The 27,369-nt window shown below is 38.4% G+C and overlaps 1 protein-coding gene across 1 annotated transcript; it reads right to left on the bottom strand.

The window, feature by feature from the left end:
* Positions 1–8,731: 8,731 nt before the first annotated feature.
* On the bottom strand, positions 8,732–25,416 carry LOC121406063 (DEP domain-containing protein 7-like). The gene is made up of 10 exons (XM_041597071.1): positions 25,309–25,416; positions 19,680–19,891; positions 18,960–19,057; positions 17,402–17,512; positions 16,079–16,174; positions 14,703–14,908; positions 13,979–14,180; positions 12,330–12,699; positions 10,770–10,971; positions 8,732–9,088 (listed from the first exon to the last, which is right to left on the bottom strand). Exons 1-10 carry the CDS (start codon positions 25,391–25,393, stop codon positions 8,898–8,900), a joined length of 1,773 nt encoding a protein of 590 aa, XP_041453005.1. The 5' UTR covers positions 25,394–25,416; the 3' UTR covers positions 8,732–8,897.
* Positions 25,417–27,369: the final 1,953 nt, after the last annotated feature.

Genomic DNA, 27,369 nt, shown 5'->3' with positions numbered 1-27,369 from the left:
CTGATGCATTTTGTGCCTTTTGTTATTATTTATTGCGGTTACATTTCAAGAAAGTTAAAACACACACTATTTTACAATCGACAATGAAACGATTACGACATAAAGCGATTGGCAAGCTTATTAATAACAGATATACTAGTACATGTATATGTATGTAAATTTACAGTCAACATTATGCATTGTTTACAGCTATTTATGTTCCATGTATTTACACGTTCTCAATAAAATTTTCACAGGTTTTTTCTAATGCAATGGATATGTTATGTACATGCAAATTATCATACTAAAGTTGCTCAACATGAGCAATGGTCTATTCAACCAACTACAACAAAATAATCTGGACAAAAAGATAGGATTATCGGCACTTCTCACTAATTCATAAGCTTTAAAAAAATGATACCAGTGTCACTACACTACATCATTACCAGGAGTTGAAATAGAAACTGCTCAAAAAAATGTTCCTGTACTTGGGCCCAATTGCATTAAAGTTATCCCATTATGGAAACTTTGTCAACCAATGGTATTTTGCATGGAATCCTTGATTTTGATTGCCTGTTGATCAGCGTTACCATGGTAATTACCATCGAATGGCAAAGTTACCAAAATAGTAACTTTTTATGCAAGGGGGCCCTGGTTTCATGATTAATGAAATGATTTTCTCTGAAAACAGCAGTTATAAGCTACTGAAATTCTTTCACCTGATTGGACAAGAGCAAATTTGTCAGCAAAAATCAATGAGAACATTTACATTTAACTTGCCCAGTGAAAGCTACTTTAACATTCAATGTAGACCTAACTTGAATATTTGACTTAATCAATTACATAATATCTATACAACACAAAATTGATCAAATCGAAAGTTACCAGAAAATAAAGGTTGTTGGTACTGAAATAGGAAAAAAATTACATTACACATATTTACTAAAATGTCATGGCTGTACGCAGTGGAAGGAGGGCAATGGTACCCTGGAAGTTGCTCCAACCCCCCCCCCCCCCATAAAAAAAAATTAATACATTTTTTTACTGAACACTTTCACAAATTCACCTAAAGTGTGCACAAAATAATATGATTTCACTTTAGAAAATACAAAAGCACCCCAATGACAAGTTCTTTCACTAATACTCCCTCGCTTTTGAGTTGCTTCAAATCTTTGGGTCTTGCCCCCCCCCCCCCCCCCCCCGGAAAAAATCCTGGATACAGCCATGCAGAATGGAATGTAATAGGATTGTCTTCATTTATAAAGATTAATTTGTTGAATCTCTTGGAGCTACAGAAATCTATATGACTAAAAGTGAATTTTGCTAAGAGCTTTAAATATGTGTATGTTTTGACATGAAAGGTCCACTTATTCAGAGCCTACTGTATCTAGATAAGATCTATTTTGAGGTGCACTATGCATATTTCAGTATCCCTGCTTTAGCTCGTGCTGCCTTTTCCAGCGCGTTCAAGGAAATAATCCTGTCAAGTATACACATTCACCTCACCTGGGTTGAGTGCAGCACAATGTGGGTAAATTTCTTGCTGAAGTAAACTTATGGCTAGGATTCAAACCCAAGACCCTCTGATTGAAAGACAAGATCAGATGCCCTTGTACATAATTGAGGTTTGGAACTCGGGCGTCAAAGTAGAAGATTCATCCCCCCCCATGAAAAAAAAGGACAAACTCGGTGCTGATGTCCATGGTTAGGGGTAATAATTAGGACAAGGGAATATGTCATATTTTTAGAAACTGGAGAGAAAAAGAAAGATTAATTAGTCTTGGAATCATAATGATCTCTTAGCTGTATATTGTCTTCAAGGATTATCTTGGGTTCTGTGGTAATAACTCTGATTATGGCAATAAAAATGTCATGTCCTTATGTCATGGGGGAAAAACAAGTTTTATTCGTTTTAGGAGATGGGTAATACCAATAAAAAGTAACCTTATATGTACGAAGTTAATTTTTAAGTAGAGAAAAACAAAATCAATTGGTTTTCAGGAGGTTGTGGATCATGCAAAAAAAAGTATTTCTTGTGTATCCGTCGCAAGAACTCAGATCGTTTCATTTTTACATAGAAAAAATAACAGTTCTGTTTTCAAGAGATTATGGAATATGCAAAAGAAAAGGTAATATCTGTACATCGATATAAAGAGAAGAAAACGGGTTGATAGGTTCAGATCCTGAATTAAAGAGTCAACTAAGGGGCACGGGCGAGTATCCTAAGGAACTAAAATAGCTTAGGGCATTGAACTGTGATCAAGGGGCGCGTGGTCTAATGGCTTTCTATCTTTCAATCTGAGGGACGTGGGTTCGATTCAAAGCCATGTCATACGTTTTCCTTCAGCAAGAAATCTGCACGCAATGTGCTGCACTTGACCCAGGTGAGGTGAATGGGTACCCATTAGGAAGATATTCTTTGAATGCTTTAGCGCCTGTTCAAGTCAGGTAACAATAATAGCAGGGCCCGCTGAGATAACAGTTTTCGGAACTAAAGTGGTTACCCTGTTTAAATTTGCTGTTATTATTTATAAGGAGTAGTACATGTATTTAAATGAGTGGCACTATCAGTTGATAACTTGGGCTTTCAACGGGAAAAATTCTGATGGAGTTCAATTATGAAAGACCAGTCCTGGGGGCCGTTTCATAAAGCTGATCAAGAACGACTGGTGATCCTTTCTCACGCGCTAAACCATCGCCAATTCGATATACCACTTACCGCAAGAAGGGATCACCAGTCGTTCTTAAAGTCGCTCTTAACTTACAAACAGCTTTCCCACCGGAATGGGTCCTGGTCAATGATTTGAACAAAAAAGGGCCAATTGATTGTCAAATCATGGCAGATTTGGTAAAATATTCTAGCATTTAAGAGTTATAAGCCACTTGCCATCTCGCTTGCATTACAAGCTTTGCATTTCATTGCCACGATCAGAAGAGAAGCTATATCCCCATTCTGCCAAGTATGGGAGACAAAAATGACAGCTGACCAATAAAAAAATGAGAGTTGGACATAAAAAAGAGAGATACAGGATTTTATGGACTATTTCGAAGTTAATTACAGAGACTATTACCTTCATTATAAAGTAAATCCTCATCCATATCACACAAGAAAGCCATTAAACTTGTAACCATGGTGATAAGAAGTTTTATCCTGCTCTTGTTCTGTATACTATAATTATTAGCCATTAACGTAAGAGATGATATATAAACTCACCTGACCCACCTTTTTTAAATGGTTTTGTGAGAACTAATTTTTTTATCAGGAAAATTAAGAATCCCATATTCATAAACAATTTCAATTACGCATGAGGGAGAACGCCGAACTTTACTTTGATCAATTGCAGCAAAACTTCATATCCCCCAGAATTCCCCCTTCATCTAAAGAGGAAATGTTATGAATATACATGTATATGTGACCAACCACTCCAAAACCACCAAGTCAATAGGGAAAGTTCTCTGTTAATAGCCAAAATAGTAAATTCGTCTTCAAAAAGCCAAAATTCAAATCTTAGCTAGTCTGAAGGAGTACTTCTTCATCTTCATCCTGTAAAAATTTTGAAGTTACAAAGTTGAATATAAAACAAGATACAAATTTTATTTTCTCCTTATTATCTAAAGCCCAAAGCTCTTGCTTAGATTTTCTCTGCATTCAATCGAGTATTTGAGTGAGTTATTGTTAATCAAGTTTGAAAAAATCATATATCATTTTAAAGTTTAGCATGTGCTTGTTCAAACTCAATAAAAATATCAAAATTCATTTTGGGCGACTTACTGTTGGTATTGAAATGGCTGGTCACATATGTGAACAGCACTATGTGCAGTTTGGTACTAGGTACTTTAACACTTGTCTGTGTGTATAATGCAGATATTTTTACTTTGCATGTACACAGACGAGAGGGGGGGGGTAGTACCCGAATTAGTACCCGAATACACAAATAGTTTATGGAATGGAATGAAAAGGGACATCAATGGTTGGTTACACACCATGAAAGCTGGTACATCATACATATAATAATAATAGTGGCATATTTACCCAGGGTAGCCGCTTCAGTTCCGAAAGCTGTTCTCTCAGCAGCGGACCTTGCTATCATTATTACCCGACTAAGCTAGGCTACCTATTCAGGTGCACACATTTGAGGAAATACTTCGTGCCGGTACCCATTCACCCCACCTGGGTCGAGTGCAACACACTGTGGATGAATTCCTTGCTGAAGGAAATTACGCCATGGCTGGGATTTGGACCCACGACCCTCTGTTTCAAAGTCTGGAGGCTAATCCACTGGGGCTACGACGCTCCAAACATATACCAAACAAATCAAGCATGCATACCAAGTTTGGCCGAATTACTGCTGTCACCCAGAATAAAATACAGTCTGTAGTGAAAACTTCTCTTAAGGGACCACCAAAACTGTCTCCCACTTGAACAGAAGATGTGCTGTATAGACCTGTCTTTAAAGGGCAAGTCCACCCCCCCCCCAAAAAAAAAAATGATTTAAATCAAAAGAGAAAAATCTAACAAGCATAACACTGAAAATTCATGAAAATTGGATGTAAAATAAGTTATGAAAAATTTCAATTTTTCACTTAATTTCACTAAACAATATATACATCCTAGTCGGTATGCAAATTGAGAGGATTAATGACATCATTATTTTTTTTAAATATCAAATATTCTCATTTTCTCTTCATTGTCTTGTGAAACAAAGTTTTCTTCCTCCTTGGACAAGTGGAATTACCATTGTTTTAACATTTCCTGGTTTAGTCAAGTTGATCACTATTGTCCAATCTGCAAAAATTGAAACATTCTAAAATTCAAACAAAAAACAAAAGAAATAGTGAGTGAAGGACATGAAATTGACTCTCTCATTTGCATGTCACTGAGTTGTGCATATAAATGTTTTGTTAAAAATACTAAAGTGAAACTTTGAAATGTCATAGCTTTCTTATTTTACATTGTACATCTGATTTTGATGAAATTGTTAGCGTTATGCTTGTTTGATTTTGGTCTATTGAGTCTGATCAACATTTTTCTGGGGTGAACTTGACCTCTAAAGACCACCTGTCTCCAGTGGTCACTTTATCTGGGTGGCCTTAATCGACAGGCTTGACTGCAATGTTAAATAAAACAATATAAAAATGGCCTTGAGTGCATCTGCAAAGTGACATTTGGATCTATTTCAGGCCGAATTTAAAGAAATCATTCTAATCTTTGTTCCTAATATTTTACAGATGAAAACTATTGTATGTCTACTGTTCTACTTTTTACCACTAAAATTCTGTCAAATGTGAAGGTAAATGGGTTGTGTGGTCTAGTGGTTAGAGCATTGGACTCATAATCGCAAGGTTGTGAGTTCAAATCTCTACTCTACCATTGTCTGAGGTTTGATAAAAAGACCCAAGAGTAATATCTGTCGTCTGTAAGGTCAGCCACTATGACTGATTAACCTAGACGTACAATTTTCCTAGTTAATTGGTTACATACCAGCTTGGCGTTTACCAGCAAAAAGCTGTCCTGCTGTGTTCCCACAGGAGTTACCATACATAGAAACAGAAAATATATACAGTGGATTTATGAGAGAGGGGAGTCTGCCGATATGGATACCTAATACAAAGGGATTCAAACAAGAGCCCTGTCACATAAGACTTAGCGATTGATCATAGATCTGACTTTTACTATTAATCGAACACAATCACTAATGCAATCAATTGTAGCCCCATGATTGATCGCTGAGGTTTATGTTACAGGGGCAAAGATATCTCTCGGAATGTTAAATAATTTGGCAGAGATTGTAGTTTAAGTTCAGGAATGATTACGTACATGTACATTGGTATTTATAAATAATCTGCCAATTTATAAGGCTCTGATACACAATATATATCTAGAAAATACCAACAGATTATTTTCATTCTATTATAATACAGTAACACTTTATTATTGCTTGACATAAAAATGCGCAGTTAGAGCATGTATTCGTGCCCAGAATCGCTATTCTTTCGCAGAAATTGCCAACTGCGCTCCTTTCCTGTAAGAAGTAACCAAATTAATCCTTTGGCAGTGAAATGTTTGAATAGAAACTAAAATGATGAAAAAAAAAACCTCCAATGCAAAAGTTAAAATAAGCTGAATGGCAGTTTTTACATAAATTTATTTAAAAAAAAGAAAAGCAAAAACAAGAAAATGATGAAATATTAGCTGAGGAATGTTCTTTTTGGAATTAATCTTATTATAAAGATTAAACATATTCCAGTCATTGAGAAATGCTTCTGTGCTCTTTATGCATGTGTGCTCATGAATAGATTTTCTTTTTCTGAAGGGCATAAGTTCATCTTACCCTGTTACCTACTGGAACCAGTTGGTCCGTGTACAAAGCCTAATTGCACAATGCGGTATTCAACAGGTTGGCACATACCCTCCTGAAACTTGATTTTCTCCGGAGCCCATGAGACTCATGGTTTATGCAGATTTCCTGTATAAATTACGCTTAATTTAGCGCGTATCTGGCGCGCGTTTAAAAAATTCCAATTCCGATGAGCGCTTTTGTCACATTGCGCCAAATTGACGCCTGTTACCATGGTAAGATACGCTTTTTTATTCATGAGTCCACTGTTTGAAGAGTGGACTCATGAATAAGAACAATGGACTCATGAATAAAATAGCGCATCTTACCATGGTAACAGGCATCAATTTGGTGCACTGTGACAAAAGCGCACATCGGGATTGGACATTTTTCATACACGCGCCCAATACGCGCTAATTTAAGCGTAATTTATACAGGAAATCTGCATAAACCATGGGCTCAACCGTGGGTTTTCAAAACCACATTTGTGAATTCGGGCCATTGGCTCGAATTCACAAAGGTGTTTTTTACAAATGATTGAACCCATGGCTTATGCAGATTTCCTGTATAAATTACACTCATTTTCTGTGTATATCAAAAATGTCTAACGCTGATGTGCACTTTGTCACAGTGCACCAAAGTGACACCTGTTGGCGTGGTTGTCCACACTATTTCATTCATGAGTCCACTGTTTTGAATTAATGGGTCCACTCTTCAAACATTGGACTCATGAATGAAATAGCGCGGATAACCACGGCAACAGGCGTCAATTTGGCACACTGTGACAAAAGCGTGCATCAGCATTGGACATTTTTTTTATAAACGCAGTGTAAATAAGCGTAATTTATACAGAAAATCTGCATAAACCATGGGTTCAACCAGTGGGTTTAAAAACCACCTTTGTGAATTCAGTCCATAGTATTCAGTACCAGTATTCAACAGGATAACCCATTGCCTAATGAAACCTGGTGATCTGTGCACAAATCATATTGGAGTCACAGAAATCAGTAGTCAACGGAGTAACCCGGTGAAACAACATTGAGCTCCTGCAAGAATTGATTAAGGTGGGTGTTTCATAAAGCTGTTCGTACGTTAAGAGCGACTTTTAGAACTGGTGATCCTTTCTTGTGGTACATGGTATATACATTGGCGATGGTTTAGCGCATAAGAAAGGTTCACCAGTCGTTCTTAAAGTCGCTCTTATCTCACGAACAGCTTTATGAAACAGCCCCCATGTTTTAATTTGTCTAAGATGTACTTAGGGTTACAGTTGAAATAGGGTTTTATTTTAGGTTTAAAGGGGAAGTTCACCCTAAAGAAAACTTTGTTGTAAAAATAGCAGAAAAAATAGTAAAAAATATAGGTGAAGGTTTGAGGAAAATCCGTTAAAGAGTAAGAAAGTTATTAGAGTTCAAAATTTTGGATTTGTGACGTCATAAACGAGCAGCTGCCCCATTTGTTATGTAATATAAAATGAATGAATTTCAAATTTTGTATGGTTCCTGACGACTTAATTTTGATTTCTTTTCATAATCGGGTGTGAAATGATTAGTCTCTTGATATACAAAAGCTACAGTGAAAATCATTTTCAATTTTCTGAGAAAATGACATTTCATTGATTTTTTACCATTCGCTATGTATGAATGTTGCTCGCATATGACATCACAAATCAAATAATTGAAATTCTAATAACTTTTTAATTATTTGATGATTTTTTCTCAAACCTTCGGCAATATTTTTAATAATTTTTTTCTGCTATTTTTACAGTAAACTTTTATCAGGGTGAACTTCCCCTTTAAGGGTTGTACTTAGACATTCGATTAGAGTGTGGAATTCATAGTGGAGCATTTGTTGCTGGAGCATTTGTTGCTGGAGCAAATGTCATGGAAATGGTTAACCCATTGCCTACTTGAACCGGGCAATTCCTGTATAAAGCCTATGAGAATTACAGAATCCAGTAGTCAACGGGTTAAAGGGGAATGAAGATCGGACAAATAATGAGCGTTTGAATATTGCAATCATTAATGCTATGGAGATCCTCCCATTGGCAATGCGACAAGGATGTGTGATGTCACATGTGAACAACTTTCTCTTTGATTGACTGTAAAATACCCCCAAAATGTCTGTTTTTGCTTTTTCTTATGGTGATACAAACTCTTTATCCATGATGTATTCTTTAAAAATCTGTATTACATGCCCTCCTATAGAAAGAACACATGATCTACTGATAAATGTGATAAAAGAGGCAGTTTAAATTAAATATATGCTAAAGTAAAGGGGAGAGTTGTTCACAAGTGACATCACACATCTTTGTTGCATTGCCAATGTGAGGATCTCCATAGCATGAGTGATCACAATATTCAAATGCTCATTACTTTCTCATTGTTTGTATGATTTTTCTGAAACTTTCGTTGATCCTTTTCTTCGATTTTTCTGTTTTCACACAAGCTATCTTGTTCCAAAAGTTTCATTCTCCTTGAAACCATTGCCTACTGAAAGCGGTTAATCCCTGTACAAAGCCTATGGAAATCACAAAACTAGGTATCCAACAGGTTAACAGAAATAATATAGAATAAAATACTAAAGCATATCGGCAAAATGTCTGTTGTAGACCTCAGCATGGGCTTTCTGGAGGAGCTTCAGCTTCTGTTTCTTCTCCTTCAGGGACAGCTTGGTGTCATCAATGATGCTATTCATGAGATTCTTGAGGGCTTCGTTGGTATAGCTTTGAACCTCAAACTGTTCAGTTGTGACCGTCTGGCAGAAGACCACTGCAAATGGATGAATAATAATAATAAGATTCAGATTCATTTATTTCACACCTCTTTAAAATACACAAAAATAGATAAATACAAATAAAATTCTTATACAGCAGAACAGATATTGACAAGTGTAAAGTAAGAGGCCATAAACAGATAGTAAAACACAATAAAAAAAAATGATTTCCGCTGCACTGCAGATGTGGGGGAAAGACAGAAAGCCATTGGCCTATCGAGGTCTGTCCCCCTGATTAACAGAGGAAAGGCTTTGATACACAGTTTACAAAGAGAGAGAGAAAAAACAGAAAAAAGAATAAGAATAATAATTAATAGGTATGATTTCTAATGCCATCTGTCTAGTAATAATCTATTCTGAGAAGCAATATTACTAATATCCCAATTCTAGATCGAGCTAGCCGTTTCCAGTGCTCAGTACACCAAGGAATTAATCCTGCCAGGTACCTGTAAAGCACAATGAGGATGAATTTCTTGCTGAAAGTGAACATGCTGTGGCTGGGATTCGAACCCACATCCTTCCGACTGAAAGACAAGAGTCGTAAAACCACTAGACCATGGCATCCCCAAATGTACCTCTCAGAAGCATTGCATGAAGCATTTTGTCAGTAATTTTTACTGACCAATGTGCACTGAGCCAATCAGATGCAAGGATTTCAGTAGCTTATAACAAAAGTCAGTGAAAATCAATGGCTCTTTGTTTCTTGAAATGTTCCCTAGAAATTATAACACAAGATAATTATCATAATACATTTTGTTTTTAAATGTACAATACTGAATAAAACAACAATAAATTTGATTGTCAATGTAGAAAATATCCTGACAGAGTTTGAGAAAGCAGAAAATTGAGAGAAACCTATCCAAAACCTCATCATTGATTCTTGAAAGCAGGGTGTAGAAAAACGTAATAATTAACAGATTTTGTTTTACATACATCCACTGTATGTATTTTGCCACAAGATGGAGCTCTTCATATTTCAGGTTCTGTCACAATAGAATTTTGAGCCTAATTTTACCAGTGACATAAAATCTGTCTTTGATGGTAGGTAACTTAGGGTGTGTTCAATGTTGATTTTCAAATTTAAACAGCAGCATGAATAAGAATTGAAAACGAGATTACAAAACATGGAACAAATCAACACCAACATGATCAGCATTGCACTGTTAAGTGTCAAAAATATAAAGCTACAATATTCATGTTGATAGTCTTTAACTTTTGTTTGCGCAGCTTCAGTGCAATTTGGCCCATCACAAAGAAAGTCAACTCTGGCACCTGCTGGTGTAGGCTGGCACCTGCTGGTGTAGGCTTGCACTGCGGAAGCAAAATTAAAGACGTTCCAAAACTCAGTCATGTTCAATGTCGTAATCGCATTGCTGAAAGTACACGTACTGAAATCTGAGCTGATTGCGTTTACAAATGCATCTTCTTTTAAATTTACATCTTCCTCTGAAACATTTTCCTCTGAAATACGTTTACTTTTACGACCAGAAATGGTGGACATTGAACACACCCTTTGTTTCTCATTATACACCAGTTTTGTAATCATGTTTCTAATCATTCATGTTTCCATTTAAATTTGGGAACCGACATTGAACACACCCGTAGAGGGAGAGCTTGTTTCTGATTGGTTGGAAGTAAATTGCCATAGCAACCAGTGCAATGGGAAAGCGTACATACCTCTACAGTGGTCCTGTTCACCCTGTTTAGCTTGCGCTATCCTCGTCGTTACTACTTGAAGAACTGCCTCGGGAATCTTGAAGATTTTATTCTGAGCATCCAGGAAGAAAGAGACGAGGTTCTTGGCTTGGATGGCCGACAGTAGAGGGCTTGATATGATGGCCCTCTGAAGTGTGTTACAGACGTTGGTATGATTGTCAACCTGAGAGAGATAATGAAACATTGTAATAAAGTTATTAGTTAAAGCTGACAATAGAGGGCTTGATATGATAGCCCTCTGAAGTGTGTTGCAGACGTTGGTATGATTGTCAACCTGAGATAGAATGAATTACAAGTTAACGCTGAAAGTAAAGGGCTTGATAAGATGGGACTCGGAGGAGTGTTACAGACATTTTCGGGTCATGTGGTCCAGTGGTTAGATCAGTGGATTCATAATTGCAAGGTTATGAGTTTGAATCCTCACTCTGCCATTGTCTCCATTTTGATAAAAAGGCCCGAGAGTAAGATCTGTAGTCTATAAGGTCAGCCACTATGACTGATTAACCTAGACAAAAAATTTTCCTCAGTAATTGGTTATATACCAGCTTGGCATTTACCAGCAAAATTCAGTCATGCTGAGTTCCTGCGGAATCGGTATGATTGTCACCCTGCCATTTGAGAGAATGAAGTATAGAGCTCCTATAAGGGCAATCTTATTCTACTTTAGCTCCTCAATTGACAACAATCAATTTTATGGTCATTTCAAACTTTGAAAAAATAAATCCCTGTACTTGAAATGAAGCTGGTATTGGGATTGATCTTGAAAAATATGACTTATTTCCAACAGTTCATGTTGAGTGCTGGTGTTGAATGTTGTCTGGTGAACACCATCAAAGCTGGTGTTGACAATCTATGTGTAAATTTTCCAATTCACCAAAACCAACCCCTACTGATTTGGAAAATCTTGATTTTAAGTTCAGTATTAGTGTAGGTGATCAGAAGCTTAAACCTCGGTCACATTTGTTCTATGGCGGCCATACGGTGAGTTGAAAACGGTTGTCTTAACATTTTTTTTGTACCAGCTGAATAAAGGTGGTTTGAATAAAAATTAATTAAAACAGCTGTTTTTGACTCACCATACGGCCGCCGTAGACCAAATGTGACCGAGGAATTACTATTAGGTGGCGAACAAGATGAAACATTCTTATAAAATGAGCTGTTACAGTTGAGATGAGCGCATATCAGAGCTTTTTTACATTTGAATGAACTTTAAGATTTTTGCAATGAGTTTAGTCTTTGCATTATTTATCATGAGATTGTACTATAATTTCTCCTGTTTCATTGTCGAGGTTTCTCGCGTAAAAGTTGATATGATCAGCAGTGCAGCTAAGAGGTGTGACATCATGAGCTATCAATAATGCGATCGATATTGTACTTCTGAGCCCAGCTTGCTGTTGGTGTCAATTTAGCAGCTTTATCACACTCTCAGCACCAACACCAAAATAAAATCACCCATTAAGCACAGCTTGCTAATGGTGTCAATTTAGAAATTGAAATACAGTATTACAAAGCAATCTTTACCTGGTAGGTCAGCTTAACTGACGTCTTCTTCCCAGCTTCCCCCATGAACCTTAGTAGCGCCCTCAATCGGAGGCGGGTTGCCCCTGGCAACAAAAGGAGGCATAGCTGGGTAAGCTCAATGGCCCGGGATCCCTTCCCGCCTCCGAGCGCACCAAGAATCATTGTAACTATATCCATCAGTAGAGGGGTTATGAGCGGTTCTTTACAGCTTTCGGTGTACAGTTTGACGATGGCTTGGTAGAGGAGGAGCTTGCGGGCGTGCAGCATCCCCGGTGCGTGCGGGCGGCTGGAGGTGAAGTCGCGTTTCACGTTAGCACCCTCTGGGTGGACGTCTAGACAGTGCATGGCAGTTCTGAGCCACGGGTCAATTCTGTGAAAATACAAAGAATTAAATCATTCAAAATAATTGGAGACAAATTGGGTGTTTCATAAAGCTGTTAGTTACGGGGGAATTTTTTAACGACAGGTGATCCTTTCTTGTGGTGAATGATATACATACCAGATTTGCATAGGTGTTGATTTAGTTTCTAAGATAGGATCACCAGTCATTTGTTAAGTCACTCGTAACTTACAAAGAGCTTAAGAAACAACCACCAGGTCCATAATGTTAACCTTAGCGACTGTCTGTGGACTTGATTTCTACATGAACGTTTGATTGCATTGATTACTGTGTATGATTAATTGTAAAAAAATATAGGCTCAGAATCAATTACTAAGCTTTAAAGAGGCCTGGCATTGACAAATCATGGGGAGATTGAATCAATACAAACTTTTCAAAAAGCCAATTGACTTGCATAATATAGTACGTCCATCATGAGAGCCTGTCAGAGTAATGCGATAAAAGTCTAGACAGCACAAATCTGGCCGAACTCTTGATCATCATTTACTTGAGGTCGTCGCATATCTAGTTTCCAACAATCCCAATTCCTAGACACTTAGCAGGTCTCTTGATTGCTAAACAAATATAAATTACCTATGTGAAGTTACATGTTTAAAAGTTTACTTCTGGTTGGTTAGTCTACTATAACTATTGCTCTCCTATAGACCTCCCAGACATGCTGGTGTCTATTACATAATACTCCCAGGCAAGCAGCAGAGTGAAAGGCTTGAATCCCTTCTCTGTTCTGAGATTAGCCTTGATTTCCCCATGATTTGTCAATGGAAGGTCGCTTTAAGTTATGGGGCTCGGGGAGTGTTTTACAAGGATTTGAAGTCTCATTAAGTCTCCAAAAGTCGAATATTAGCCAAACTTGCTACAATTTTTAGACCAGCTTCTGCAAAACTGGGGGATGTTTCTCAAAGATTTAGATAGGACTTAGAGTCACACTTAAATACTGAGTTGCGTACGGTATAAAAGGCTTGACCGCATTAGTCAGATCGTGTCATGATGTGTACTACTGCATATCTATAAATAAAATCGCGCATTGCATATCATGTACATGTCGGCATTTAATTGCAACTTAGTTTATGAAACACAGCCCAGGTATGTGGTCCAAATAGACCCAAGTCAGACAAAATTGTGTGTAGTTAAATATTATCAAAATCGTTTGTCAATCACAGGCCCAAAATATGCATAGTATTAGGAGGCAAAGAAGGCAACATACAAATATGGTCGTATAAAAATTGTCACAAGAAAAAATATAAATTACTTATTGATATCCGGCCTTTGGCAAGTCCTTCTACTGGACATCCTCCTGGCTGGTGTATCGAGGTTTGGCATAGACTTCTCTACATGCTCTGCAGACTCGTAATGGTAGCTGGCTGCACAGGCAAGTAGATTATCCAGATGGGGGAGCTCCACTAGATGTAAGATCCTCTGGATGATGACCTCCTTCCATATGTCACTGATCACTACAGGAAAAGAATCAAAATGATGAAAATGTGATGGTTTAATAGGTATAGGAGGGGGAGAGAAGAGGTGGGATAGGGGAAGAAGAGGAAGAGAAGAGATAGGGGGAGGAAGAGGAGAAAGAGAGGGAGGGGAATGAACAAGAGGAGAAAGAGAAGGGGAAGGAAGAATAAGAGAAGGGAGAGGAAGAAGAGGAGGTGGAGGAGAAGGAGGAGGGCAAGGAAAGGAGAAGAAAGAAAAACAGGAGCAAGTGGAAGAAAGATAGAGGAAAGTAAAGATAAATGAAATAATAATAATTGGCATTTATATAGCGCTTTAACAATCTACGACTGTTCAAAACACTTCACAATTATTATTTAATAATAATACCTGGTCACTGGATTCATAGCATTTCATGCAGCCTGTTAGGCGCTTACTTGCTAAACCAACCACTATGATGGTTGTTTCCTACTGGTACCCAATTAGCACCTGGATGAGAGTGGCAATGTGTGGATTGATGCCTTTTTAGCTCTCATTCCTCTTACCTTGTTTGGAAAGTCTCCTCTCCCTCCTACTCTCTCTTCCGAATCTCTTCAATCCTGGGGTCGCGGCCTGGTCCCGGTGGTTGAGGGTCGCTAGTGGCTGACGGGTTGGCGTGACGATGGTTGTGAGGGCGTCGGAATGGGGGCCTTCGAAGGCAGGGTTCTGGATCCCCTTCATGTTAGAGGAGCGCCCCTCTGCTAAGGATGCCCTGAATGTCAAACATAAATGGAAATATGGGTGGAAGGAGAATAGTAAGACATTGGAGCTATATAAACAGAATACAAATATCAGATCTTCTAGCCCAATTAATTGGAAATAGACATACATGTATAGCCCATGATTTTTCTCAAAATATACAAAGAAACAGTATTTGCTCTAGGATTGTGCAGAAAAGTTATCAAGAAAAGTAGGAAAATCACATATGGATTAAAGAGATCAGAATTTAAAAAAATCATATTCTTTCCTCCAAATTCAGTAAGGTTGAGAGGTCAGTAATATGGGTAGAGTGACACAAAGGTTAGCGATTAATTATATGATTGATCACACATTGAAGTCAATGCAGTAAATGATTTAAATTGTTCTAAAATCTACGATGATTGCTAAGCTTTGCATTATAGGCGCCTGGTCTTACGCCCAGCGCACCCAATGCGATCCGGTGCGATCCAAATTTCAAAGATATTGTAATAACATTTGATATGAACATTCCAACCAATAAAATTTTAGCGACCAGAGGTCAGGATAGTGGTAGGACTATCTCAAATCAAAATTCATTCAAGTTTGAGCCTCCTTGTAGGATTAAAAGCATACTGAATTCATTACTCTGACCACAGGGCTTGCTTTAAACTTTCATATTTTTTGCAAAATGCAAATTATTACAAAAATCATGTCGTATCTGATCGCATAGTGTGCGCTGGGCTTTAAAATTGTCCTCACATGGGCACATGTATATATTGGAGGTCCTTCAACTTATGAAAGTTAACCTGTATATTACTTTTCCTAAAACATAAATCAAAATAATTGAAATGGAATAAAAGAAGAGGAAGAAATTGCTGTTTTATTTAATAATAATAATAATAATCATTGTACATTTATATTGTGCAATTTCTATATATGTATATGCTCACATGCACATTACAACAATGTTACTATTATTATTATTTCCCCGGCTATAGCCGTGCTTCCTACAGGTGCTCTACATTTGAGAAATTTCTTCCTGCCATGCACCCATTCACCTCACCTGGGTTGAGTGCAGCACAATGTGGGTAAATTTCTTGGTGAAGGAATACACGCCACGGCTGGGAATCAAACCCACGTCCCTCAGATTGAAAGATGAGAGTCATACCCACTAGCCCACGACCCCCCCCCCCCCACAGCTTACCTGCGATCAAACTTGACTTGTTTCCCCTTGCCTAAGCTATGACGTATCCTCCTCTTCCTGTCAAACGGCTGCTGTAAAACATCTATACTCGATCTCCTGAGACATTAATAAAAATGATAATAATATTTCTAGTTTTTAGAGAAGAGCCTTCAACTGTTTTAATAATAAAAAAATATTATAAAGTGATGTCTTACTGAGCGCACACACCGTCTAAAGACACTAATGGTGCTAGCCCAGCAACAGTTCCTTTGGAGATATATGTAACTATAAATATAAATGTAAACAAAGTCATCAAAGAGATCTTAAGTCACTATATATGAAAGTAGGTACATAGTTAAAAAAAAAGAGTAAAATCTTGCATCACCCACTGGAATTCCTCCTAGCTACATCCTGGTAGCATGGGCGGAGATCCCTGGGGGATGTCCCCCCTACCTAAAACAGAAGGGGGGACAAGATATCAAATGTCCCCCCTACTATTTGGTCTTTTACGATGGGAAGAAATACATCATTCAAAATCGAAATAAAATAGGTACATATATTTTGGACGAAATAACCTGACATTTTGGGTGATAACCCTTTTTTTTCTTTTTTTTTTCCTTGTCAAATTTTCCAGCCCTGGTCCCCTACCTTTGGAAAGAGATTTCCACCCTTGCCTGGTGGGGGCTGGTGCCCTCCTTTCACTGAAAATTTAACTAGCAAACCTGGGGCCTGTTTCATAAAGGACTTGCAAGTGTTGTAACTTTGCCATTATTATGACAACTACCATGGTAACAGGGCTCAGCAGCCAATCAGAATCAAGGTTGAAATGGTAGTTGTCATAATGGCAAAGTTACAACAGTTATAGCTCTTTATGAAGTGAGCCCCTGGGTCCAGTAACACAAAGGTTAGCAATTGATCGTACACTTGATTTTTACAATTGATTGTACATTGTAGTCAATGAAATCAATCTTTCAAATATGTTCTACGATTAATTGCTAAGCTTTGTGCTACGGGCCCCATGTCAGCTCAGGGGCCGGTTGCAGAAAGAGTTGCAATCAAACGCATCTCTAAAAATCATGCGCAACTTCATCTTCAACCAATCAACAGCGCGCATTTTGGATTTGTGATTGATTTTTTTACTTGCGTTTAAACGCAACTCTTTCTGCAACGGGCCCCTGTGCTCACAAGAGCTCTAGCAAATGTTCTGTACAGTCAGGACTATGTAAAATAATAGCTACACATAAGAAATTCAGTGCAGCAGTTATCAAAAATATGTGGAGCAAATTGTGATGTGATAACACAGAAACTATTCTGTGGCTCTCCATACCTCATTTCTTCTCTTACCTCTTGCATGCCTTTGATTTATTACTAGGTGAAAGGTCGCTGGATTCTCTATGTGATGATGGTGTCTGCTCTTCACTCGTTGACTCGTCACTGCTCTCTCTACTTGTAAACCTGAGGTAAAGAGAAGTTTGGTTTTGCAAAATTACAACCAGGCAAAATAATTACACAGGCCTCTAGGTGAAAATCTAGTCTGCAGGCACAGACCCTGATTGGAACTTTGATCAACAAGTGCGCCTCCACGTGAAGACTAGCACATACAAAACTTGCTGTTCCAATACTGAGCAAGAGAGCCTTCGGTACACAAAGTATGAGTAGGCTGCACATTCAGACCCTTAACCCTATCTAGGCCAGGGTATTTTGGGAGTTCCTATGGCCGGGGGGCCTCCCAGCCCCCTCCCCCTAAGATCTCGGCCGTCGACCACGCGATCGCGCCGAAAATTGGCACGTGGGTTGCCTGGGACATAATCTTCAAGACTGTATAGTAATTTATTTCATGCGAATCGCTATTAAGTGATTATGCTAATTTATGCGTAATTAGTATGCGAAATCATACTTTTTCCTCTAACTCCCTAAATAAAGCTCCAAATGTACCAATTTTTGGTATAGAAACTCTTTGTGGTGTTCTTAGCAAGTGTACATGACAAGAAATTGCGATATCAAATCATTTTCTAATGTATTATATTGTTTTTTGCAATTTCTTATGTATTTCTTTGTTTTTTTACCTTTTGTTTTTCATTGTTTTTTTCAATGAAATTTGTTGGGGACTCTTCTGTGGTCATAAAAAGCATAAAATAAATACATTTAGACCAGCAAAACTAAAAATAATCATACATTTATGAATTTTGGTTGAAAACACAATTTGCATTGACTTTGTACACAAAATCATGTTTTTGAGCAATTTTTGGTCTGACATGCACTTACATAATGTTGCGTAATTTCGGAACCACGTACCCGGGTGACGCAAAATTGGTCTCAAAAGTTGCGCAAGACTTGAAAGTAAAAAATCAGCGAGCGGCGCGGTCAAAAAATTTCGCGCGGCGAAAATATCGCGCGATTCGTTGAGGGGGGGGCCTCCGAGGCCCCCCCCCGGCCTAGATAGGGTTAAAGCTTCTCCAATGTTGCAGATTTAGACAGTAGATTGAAAAAAACTTGTAGCCCCAAAATAAAACATTACTGTTCGCCCGATTCCAGCAATAAAATAAATGAAAATATGGGCTGAGGGATTACAGTTGCAATATATACAGGTAACTAGCAAATATCTTTTTTCTTAAAACGGCTGCCAAATAACAAATAAAACGTATGGTTTGGGGGGAAGGTTTATGGCTGATGGATCCAGCTTAATATGACACCAAAGAGTAAAAAAAAATGTTAATTTCAAATCATTTCCAATTACCTGTAAATATTATGATTATATGTGATTTTGAATACCAATGAAACACATAATTAAAAAAAATAAAATGTTCATGCTTTGGCGAGTAGTACTCCCAATTGTAAAGAATTATGAAAACTAAAGTGGCGCCCTGCTTTTAGAGTTCAAATACATTCACAAATCCTTTACCTGTAATAATGTGAGTTGTTATCCATGAAGACCGCCCTCCTGTGTCCAACATTGCCGCAGGTCTGTGCATCCTCAATAATGTTCTGATCCAGGAAATACTGCAAGAAAACAATACAGGCAGAGATATTTTTTTACTTTAAATTAATATTTTTCAGGAGCTAAATTTCATTTGTACTGCACATTTTTAGTCAAACAACCTACACTTTAGTTCATGTCATTCCCTGGGGTAATCTCTGTGAGAGATCACAAAAATCAGTTCAAGGGACTAAACCCTTGAACTGATTTTTGTGATCTCTCTAGCTGAAACTCAGTCCTGGGGGCCGTTTCATAAAGCTGTTCGTAAGTTAAGAGCGACTTTAAGAATGACTGGTGATCCTTTCTTATGCCCTAAATAATCACCAATGAATATAGCATATACTACAAGAAACTTTGAAGAAAGGATCACCAGTCGTTCTTAAAGTCGCTCTTAACTTACGAACAGCTTTATGAAACACCCACCTGGGGCATGTAACACAAAGCTTAGCAATGATTGTACGACATTTTTCTATGATTGATTCCTTTGACTATAATGTACAATCAGTCATGAAAACCAACCATACGATTACATCGCTATCGTTTGTGTTACGGGACCCAGATCTTATAAGAGCTTCTGCTGCCCTTTTTTTGCTGTTGTAATGTTGATTACTTATTGGCCTTTAAAAAAAGGAAAAAAAAACATACCTGACATAACTTTGCTATTTTCTCTCTTGTGACCTCTTTGACCTCGGAATTTTCCCTCTCCATGTAGCCACAGATAACATCCACTGCATCTGACCCCAGGAAGCAATCCTCGTATGACCTCATCATGTGCTTCCTGGTTCGGATATCTACAGCAGTCTTCAGATGATCAACTATAGCATTCCACATCTTAGTGGCTCGGAATGGACCTGGAGCTATGTTTATGGAGGAAAATAAAAAAATAATTTTCAAAATGGCAGCTGGGTCACATTACATGTAGCTAATTATAAGCTCGTTCACAGTCGTAAATTGCGCACAAGCAGTAAAACGTCATTTGCAGAGCTGCCAACCTGAACAAGAACATTTCAGTATTTTTTTAAGCTGAAAATCAGTATTTTGGTAAGAAAATCAGTATTTTCAAAGAAATGCCATAGGACAACACATAAAACTGAAACTTGAGAAATCAGTATTTTGCATTCATGAAACCATCAGTATTCTTCTCATTCTTCAGTAATAAATACTGAAAATCCGTACTACTTGGCAGCTCTGCATTTGAGATAAACCATGGGAATGGCTTTCAAATTCACTGACATAGGCATTTGTGATTTGATGATTATTTACATGGACGTGTTCCTTTGGAAATACATTTGTTTCATTACATCAAAATTGAAGAGTAACCAAGTCTACATCATCACTGTATTTGACAGCAGCCAAAACAATAGTAAAATGTGCAAAAAGCAGACAAAAATGAATAAAACACACAGATTTCTAAACTTTACCCCTGATTTACTATTCTAGTCAAATGATTAACTTTTAGACTTATGAAAGATTATGACTTGCCATTCATACAGTCATCTTCAATGGGAATTAAAAAATCACTAATTTTCTTGCTCATTTTTAAAAACCAACAGCTACAGTAATCCTGGTTTGGAATTCCTCTAAATTGAAACCTTTTGCTAACTTACATCATGTAAAATTCCAAACTTGGAAGTGAAAATTTCAAATTTGATAGTCAAATAAAAAAAAAAAATTTGTAGGCCCAGTAAGGCTCCATCAGATATTTTGTATGCAAATAATGGAGCAAAATATCGGGTCGAAATTTTTACAGGATATACTGGAAGGATCAGGGTTGGGCCGTAAATACCGGTAGCGGTAATTACCGGTGGTAAATACCGCTTACTTCCCGGCGTCCGGGAAATATGCCAACCCTGGGAAGGATCCATTTTCTGAATTTGATAAAAGCTGACACACCACATTCTCGTCAAATAAATGCAAGAAAGTAAAATGCTTACAATTTAAAATTATGAGTTATCTGAATCTCTAGTCTAGACTCTCTCTAGTCTCCTGGAATGAATTTGTCTTAATTTAAAGACAAAAAATAAAAATAGACAATTCTAACAACCATTGGTGGAAATAATACTTAAATCATGTAAATATTTGCTGTGAAACTAGGCCTAAGTCTGACAAAGAAAAGATAATCTAGGGCCTAGCGATTATTTCAATCCGCAATAATGAACCTATTTAGTATTAAAGAAAAGATAGTTTGCAGAAGGAAAATATATCTATAATTACTACCGTATAGACTATAGTAACTGTCATGACTGTTGTCAATGACAATGTTGTCTGCTGTCAGTCTGGACTCTGGTTCAGACCACATGACCCAAGGAATTACAGAGGCATTACTCTCACATCCGTCCTTTGCAAACTTCTAGAACACTGCCTTAAACCACACATGATCCGTCAGCTCTACATCAGTGACACCCCTGATGAACTCCAGCTTGGCTTCAGAGAGGGATTTTCATGTGCTCTCACATCTATGTCACTTGAGTTGATCATCGAACTAAACACTGTGCAAAAACTCCCAACATATCTTGCTCTCTTAGATGCTGAGAAGGCCTTCGATACCGTGTGGCATAGGGGGCTCTTTGAGAAGCTAAAGTCCTCTCATCTAGACACCAGTATTCAGGACATGTTGGAATCTATGTACCATGGGATTGAAAGCAAGGTCTTCTGGAAGGGTGCAGCCAGTAACCCAATCCCCATCACCCAAGGCGTACGTCAAGGGGGGGTTCTGTCTCCCCTACTCTACACAGCGTTTGTTGATGGACTGATCAAGGAGCTGCGAGACAAGAACCTCGGCAGCTCAATAGACGGCCGGTTCTCTGGCGTTGTTGTTCTTCTGGCGTTGTTGTTCTTGCTGATGATGTCGCACTGATAGCCAACTCTCCAGATGAGCTTCAGCTGATGCTTGATGCCACATTCAGCTATGCGGAGTTCTGGCATTACAAAATCAATCCTTCCAAAAGTGCAGTGATTGTCTTCAACAATGCTAAGCATCCCACAAAATCTTCCTGGACAGTCAACGGAAGTATTGTTGATGCAAAAACCAGTCATCCTCACCTTGGAATTTCAAAATCCGGTTCTCGGTCTGATCCTACTGACGGCATCATCGGAACTGGCCTTCGTGCATTCTATTCCCTGTCTGGCTCTGGTGCATATACTGGCGGTCTCTCCCCCATGCTGATTGCACACCTTTGGCGAACTTTCTGTATTCCTAGGATGTTGCATGGCGCTCCTATTATTAAACTCACTAAATCCATGCTACAGAAACTCGACAAAGCCCAATTGCATCTATTTAAGAGGGTTCTTGGAGTCCCAATAACAGCGGCGGACGAGATTGTATATCTTCTCACCAACCTCTTGCCTCTCTCCATCCAGATAGATCTCGATAGATTGCTCCTTTTCGGCCAACTCTCCAATCTGGACCACAACCGCTTCGAATACCGGACATTTCTGGCAGCTCTCGGAGCATGGACTCCAACTATCCAAGTCATCCAGGATACGTTGAGAAAGTATGACCTCCCTGATCTTCACAGTACTATCTTGAAACCACTTCCTTACTCCACCTTTAAGAAATTGATTAAGTACAAGATCTACACTGCCGTCAATGATCTCGTTGCCCAGGGCATCCGTGTGAAGTCAACTCTCGTTCTGGATTGATCACATACCACCCTCAGTTAATCTCCTTTATCCGAAGTCCTCACATTCCCCTGTAATCCGTTTCGCACTCATTGTGAGAGCCCAGCTACTCTCATCCACATATCTCACTCACTGTTGCCTCCACACATTGGGAAAGTCCTCCACTCGTACCTGCCCCCTTTGCGACTCATATGATGAGACAGTTGAACATTTTGTTGGATCTTGCTCCGCTCTTGACCACCTCCGCCAAGACTTCATACTCAGAGTAAAGGAGTGTCTCACTGACTTCCCACTTTATCTAGACGTGTATACTGCTGATGACCCACACCAATTCACCTGTGCCACCCATGGGTTCATATCGTCTCGCGAGCGAAGGATTATCAGTCATACGCACGCGACACACCACTACACTTCGAAAATACAGTGGGCTTTTGCCCACATAAAATATTATGTATAAATAAATATTCCACATCCTGCTATGACACTTACCGAATCATTTAGATCCTTCCGTGACTTGTCCTTGAAGTTTCTTTCTAAAAATATGTATATTTTCTTGATCTTTAGTGAAGATTTTACGGAGATAGAAATCAGTCAGCGTTGATATCAATTTTCTCCTGAAGAGGGCGCGCGATTTATATTCATATCAAAGACACGACAAGGGAAAGAATAGGCACCTACACTATTTTACATGCATATCGACGCAAGGCATTACGCAAAGTCCGTGAAGTGTCCAATCTTTTCATTGTATAGACTTTGGTATACCGTATACGTATTATTGACGTTCGTCAAAGCTTGTACTGCTGGTTTCTTTCCAGGCACGTATATTATTTTCATTTTTTTTATCAGTCATCTTTTTAAATTAATGCAAATGAGTGTTATCATCACCAAATTTTAATCATTAATTATGTTTTTTGAAGGCATTTCATTAATTGGTGCCCATAATTAGTAAATTAATCATGAGGATTGCGCATTCAAAGAATTTAGATACAGTTATAAAATTACCGAGGAGCTGAATCAAGGTTGTGAAATTATTAGCGCCACCAACGGGCTTCCTTGTATTTCCATGGAAGAGACAAGCGAAGTCACTTTCGAGGCCGAGGTAAGCAAAATGTGCTTTTTTTATCGGATTATTATTTTATTATTATTTTTATATTCAACAAACTCTTGCTACTTACCGGCAAGAGCCCCGGTGCGTAGCGAGAAGGAGCTTCGGCAAATATTACTTCAGCAATGAAGCGATGTTTGCCGACTACTTCGAAATCCAGGGTCAAACACGGTCTATTGTACGAGGTTAGTACATACTAACCTCGTACAATGTGTGAGTGCACCTGTGCTACCTTATTAACCGATCAACCTGGTCTCCCATCCGAAGTCAATAATTGTCTGCTCCTTAAATCTCTCTTTTTTCTACATAAAATGCATGGCTACCGTTCCAACCTGTTGCTGAATCTGTTATTTACCTGACTGGGAATTGTTCTATTTGTATCTTAGAATCTCCAGAACAGTGGAGGGATCACCTAAGAGAGAGAGGTTCCAAGTAGAGCATGTAGAGGTCTACATGTTGGACTTTTGCCCTTGAAGTTTGGGATTAGCAGTAGAGGCGCACGGCCAATATTGGAGACTGTCTCCCAAGAGAGAGATTATCTCCAATATCAGAGACTTCTGTGAAGAATTTGGGTATCCAATTTCAGAGACAGTCTCCAGTTTGGGAGACCAATTTTCTTTGTTTACATTTGCTTCAAAAAGATTTAACTTGGCGGCAAATAAAAATGTGATAAGCAGATTCCTCATGAGAAATTACCCCTTTTCACCGTCTACTTTAAAAATTCACTGTCTACTTTTGTTTTTATAAGGATTTTTGTTGTCATCCACACACAAAACAAATGGGCTTCTGACCTCAGTGGGACAAAAGTTTGGGTGGAAAAAATCATGCTTTTGTTGGTGTTGTTTCTTTTGTTCTTTTGCAAAGCAAGTCTCCAATATGGGAGATTGTCTCCCTTATTGGAGAGAGTCTCCCATATTGGCCGTGCGCCTCTACTGATTAGCGGAGGAAGATTGAAGCAGTTGGGCATTATTTGGGAGCAAATGCAGTTTCGCAAAACAGCACTCTGAATTTCCCAGAACCAGTAGTACTGGGCAGTATGCAAATGTCACGTTACACTTGCAAGTCTCTCTTCAAGACTTCAGCTTTCAACTTCAACTTAACCACCATTCACTTCATACAGCAGCACTTTATTCAGTCGCACGCACGGTTCCCTATTTCCACCTCCACATAAATGCGCGTACACAAATCTATGAGTAGTTTCCAAAACCACGATTTGGCCACTTGCCACTTGGTCAATATGCCCAATACAATTGCCCACTGCTTTTTCGAATATCGCGAACGACTGTATTTCTGCTTCGATCTGCCTTCGTGGCATCGCCACGCCACGGCACCGTATGAAGCCATGAAGGCGTCACCCGGACGCGGACCGGGCGGCCGAGTTCCCGCCTGGTGGCAGTCCGGCGCCAGCCAGAGGTAGCGCCGGCGGAGCGGTGCGATGCGGCGGTACTGTCTTCCAACGCAAACCCACTTAAAACTAGACAAAATAGAAACAATTTTTTTCTTTCACGTTATAATTATGAACAGAAACAATATAATTGTTTGACTCACTTGAAACGGGCTGTTCTCCCCCACGAACATGCATATTATTACCAGCTGGTTCTGTTAGCATTTGAAACCCTGTCAAAGTTGCCATTTTGAATTTCCCTGGTTTGAATAGGAAATGGTGCGTTGTCGACATGTCCTATTATTTATCCGTTCCGGGTTGCATACGTACACGTACGTTCGTAATGCTCCCGAGATAGGACACCAATCTCCCTTCTCGTTGATAAAAAGAAAAGTGCAATCACCTCTTGCACGATTTCCTAAGAACTTATTTCTTTCCTATCTTTCCGTTATTTTTCTGATATAGATTGAACAAAGAAATTATTCTGTTTTGAAAAAAAACAGGAAAGCAATTTTACAAGGCAACAATAGTAAAAACTGACCAGTTCGCCTATTCAACTGATCTATAGATCAGTGTTGGGGTGGGGGGGGGTGGGGGAGGGGCTTTTGTAGAAAAAAAAGAGAAAGGACTTTGAGAGGGGTAAGGCGGATCGAGGCGGTGAGGGGTTATGAATGTTCGCGATCACCCTTGCGTTAGGGCTTTTTGTTGATTGAGATTTTATCCCGTTCAAAAAATTCTATAATGATATTGAGCGCCTTTTAACAAAGTGTCACTTATATTTATAATTGATCCATACGGTTTAATTGTCATATAATTTCTTCTTTCACATTTGTATCTGACATTAACAACGTCATATTGCATATTATAATTACACATGAAAACAAACACTCCTTATTGTTAGGTTTTTGTTTTAATAAGTAATGTTTCTAAACATACATGTATATTTTCATTTTATACCGATTTTATTTTTGTATATTTAATTTTGTAAACCCCGATTAGTGAGGAGAGCTTCATAACAGAAACTAGTTTTTCTTTTAGTCATCCTCAGGCACTAGTCGGTGGTAATTTCTCCCTCTTGTACTTATTCTTGATGTCTTTTGCCTGGAAATAAAATAAATAAATAAATAAATAAATATTACAAAAAAAATTAGTGAGTGCATCAAATTAACAAAATGAACAACAAACACAGAAAAATAGCTACAAGGCTTGTAGCTATACGGACATTACAAGGAACTTAGAAAGAAAGAGAAAGAGAAAAATAGTGAAAAGAATCAATTGCAAGAGAAAGGAAGAAAATAAAGTGGGCAAAGGATCTAGAGAAGGAGAGAGGGGGTGTGGGCGGGGGGGCATCCAGGTTTACGGGGCAAATTTCCCTTTATTTGTGGCTGACGATCCTTAATTTGCATGTCATTTCTTTCTGAAAACAATTTGCCCTTATATGTGAGTGATAACCTTTTTAAAGGGTAGCTTTCTTCTGCATGTTAAAGCTAGCGGCTTTATTCAAACTCGGTTATAAAGTCTACCCCTCCCGGAAAGAGAACACTACTTCTCCACCTACATCTTCCTGTAGGCATTTACCTTTATTTTTTGTTATTATTATTATTTCATCTTTTTTCCTTACTTGCCTGTCCAAAATTGCTATTTGTAATTAAGCCAGTGGTGATACATATTTATTAAAAGCAAAGTTGTTCACCCTCCTTCTGATAAATCCTAGCCGCCACCCCCCCCCCCCCCCTCCTCCGCCATCCCGCCTTGACTCCAGACCCATTATTTCAAAAATTCAATCAGCAAGTTTTTTTAAACACGTTTAATAGAATACCAGCATCTAAGAAAAGCCTACAACATAAAAATGAGGGGAAAGGAAGAAAAGGAAATGAAAAAAATAAAGAAAAGATAGAAAAAAGGGAAGAGATTTTTTTAAAGTATAACTGTTGCGAGAATATTTTATATCTTTTTACACAATCTGACAAACCGCTGTGACAGCTTGTCGGTGCACGACCCTCTTCAGTTTTCCAAAGGAATATCGCCAGCTAAACAAATCTTTTCAAATATGGATTATTCAAAACAATTCAAAACAAAATATTTGAAAGCAGAAGACTTTTGCGTAAATAGTCACACCAATCGGCAATCGACTCCAGATCGACCGATCAAAGCTAACACGATATTTCGAAAGGCATATAATTGGTCGGTTTGGAGTCGGGTTCGGTAAACAGTCACACCAACGA

This window comes from Lytechinus variegatus, chromosome 19, assembly GCF_018143015.1.
Source record: "Lytechinus variegatus isolate NC3 chromosome 19, Lvar_3.0, whole genome shotgun sequence".
NCBI lineage: Eukaryota > Metazoa > Echinodermata > Echinoidea > Temnopleuroida > Toxopneustidae > Lytechinus > Lytechinus variegatus.
The sequence above is the reverse complement of the archived record's forward strand: the minus strand, read 5'-3'. Positions and strand labels throughout refer to the sequence as shown.

Excerpts from the sequence above, each read along its gene's own strand:
- LOC121406063 (XM_041597071.1), bottom strand. The coding sequence starts at position 25,393 with ATGGCAACTTTGACAGGGTTTCAAATGCTAACAGAACCAGCTGGTAAT. Across the intron at positions 14,909-16,078 it reads CAAGTCAAGTTTGATCGCAG|GGCATCCTTAGCAGAGGGGC; the intron begins GTAAGCTGTGGG and ends TTTGACATTCAG. Across the intron at positions 12,700-13,978 it reads CAAAGGCCGGATATCAATAA|AATTGACCCGTGGCTCAGAA; the intron begins GTAATTTATATT and ends GTATTTTCACAG.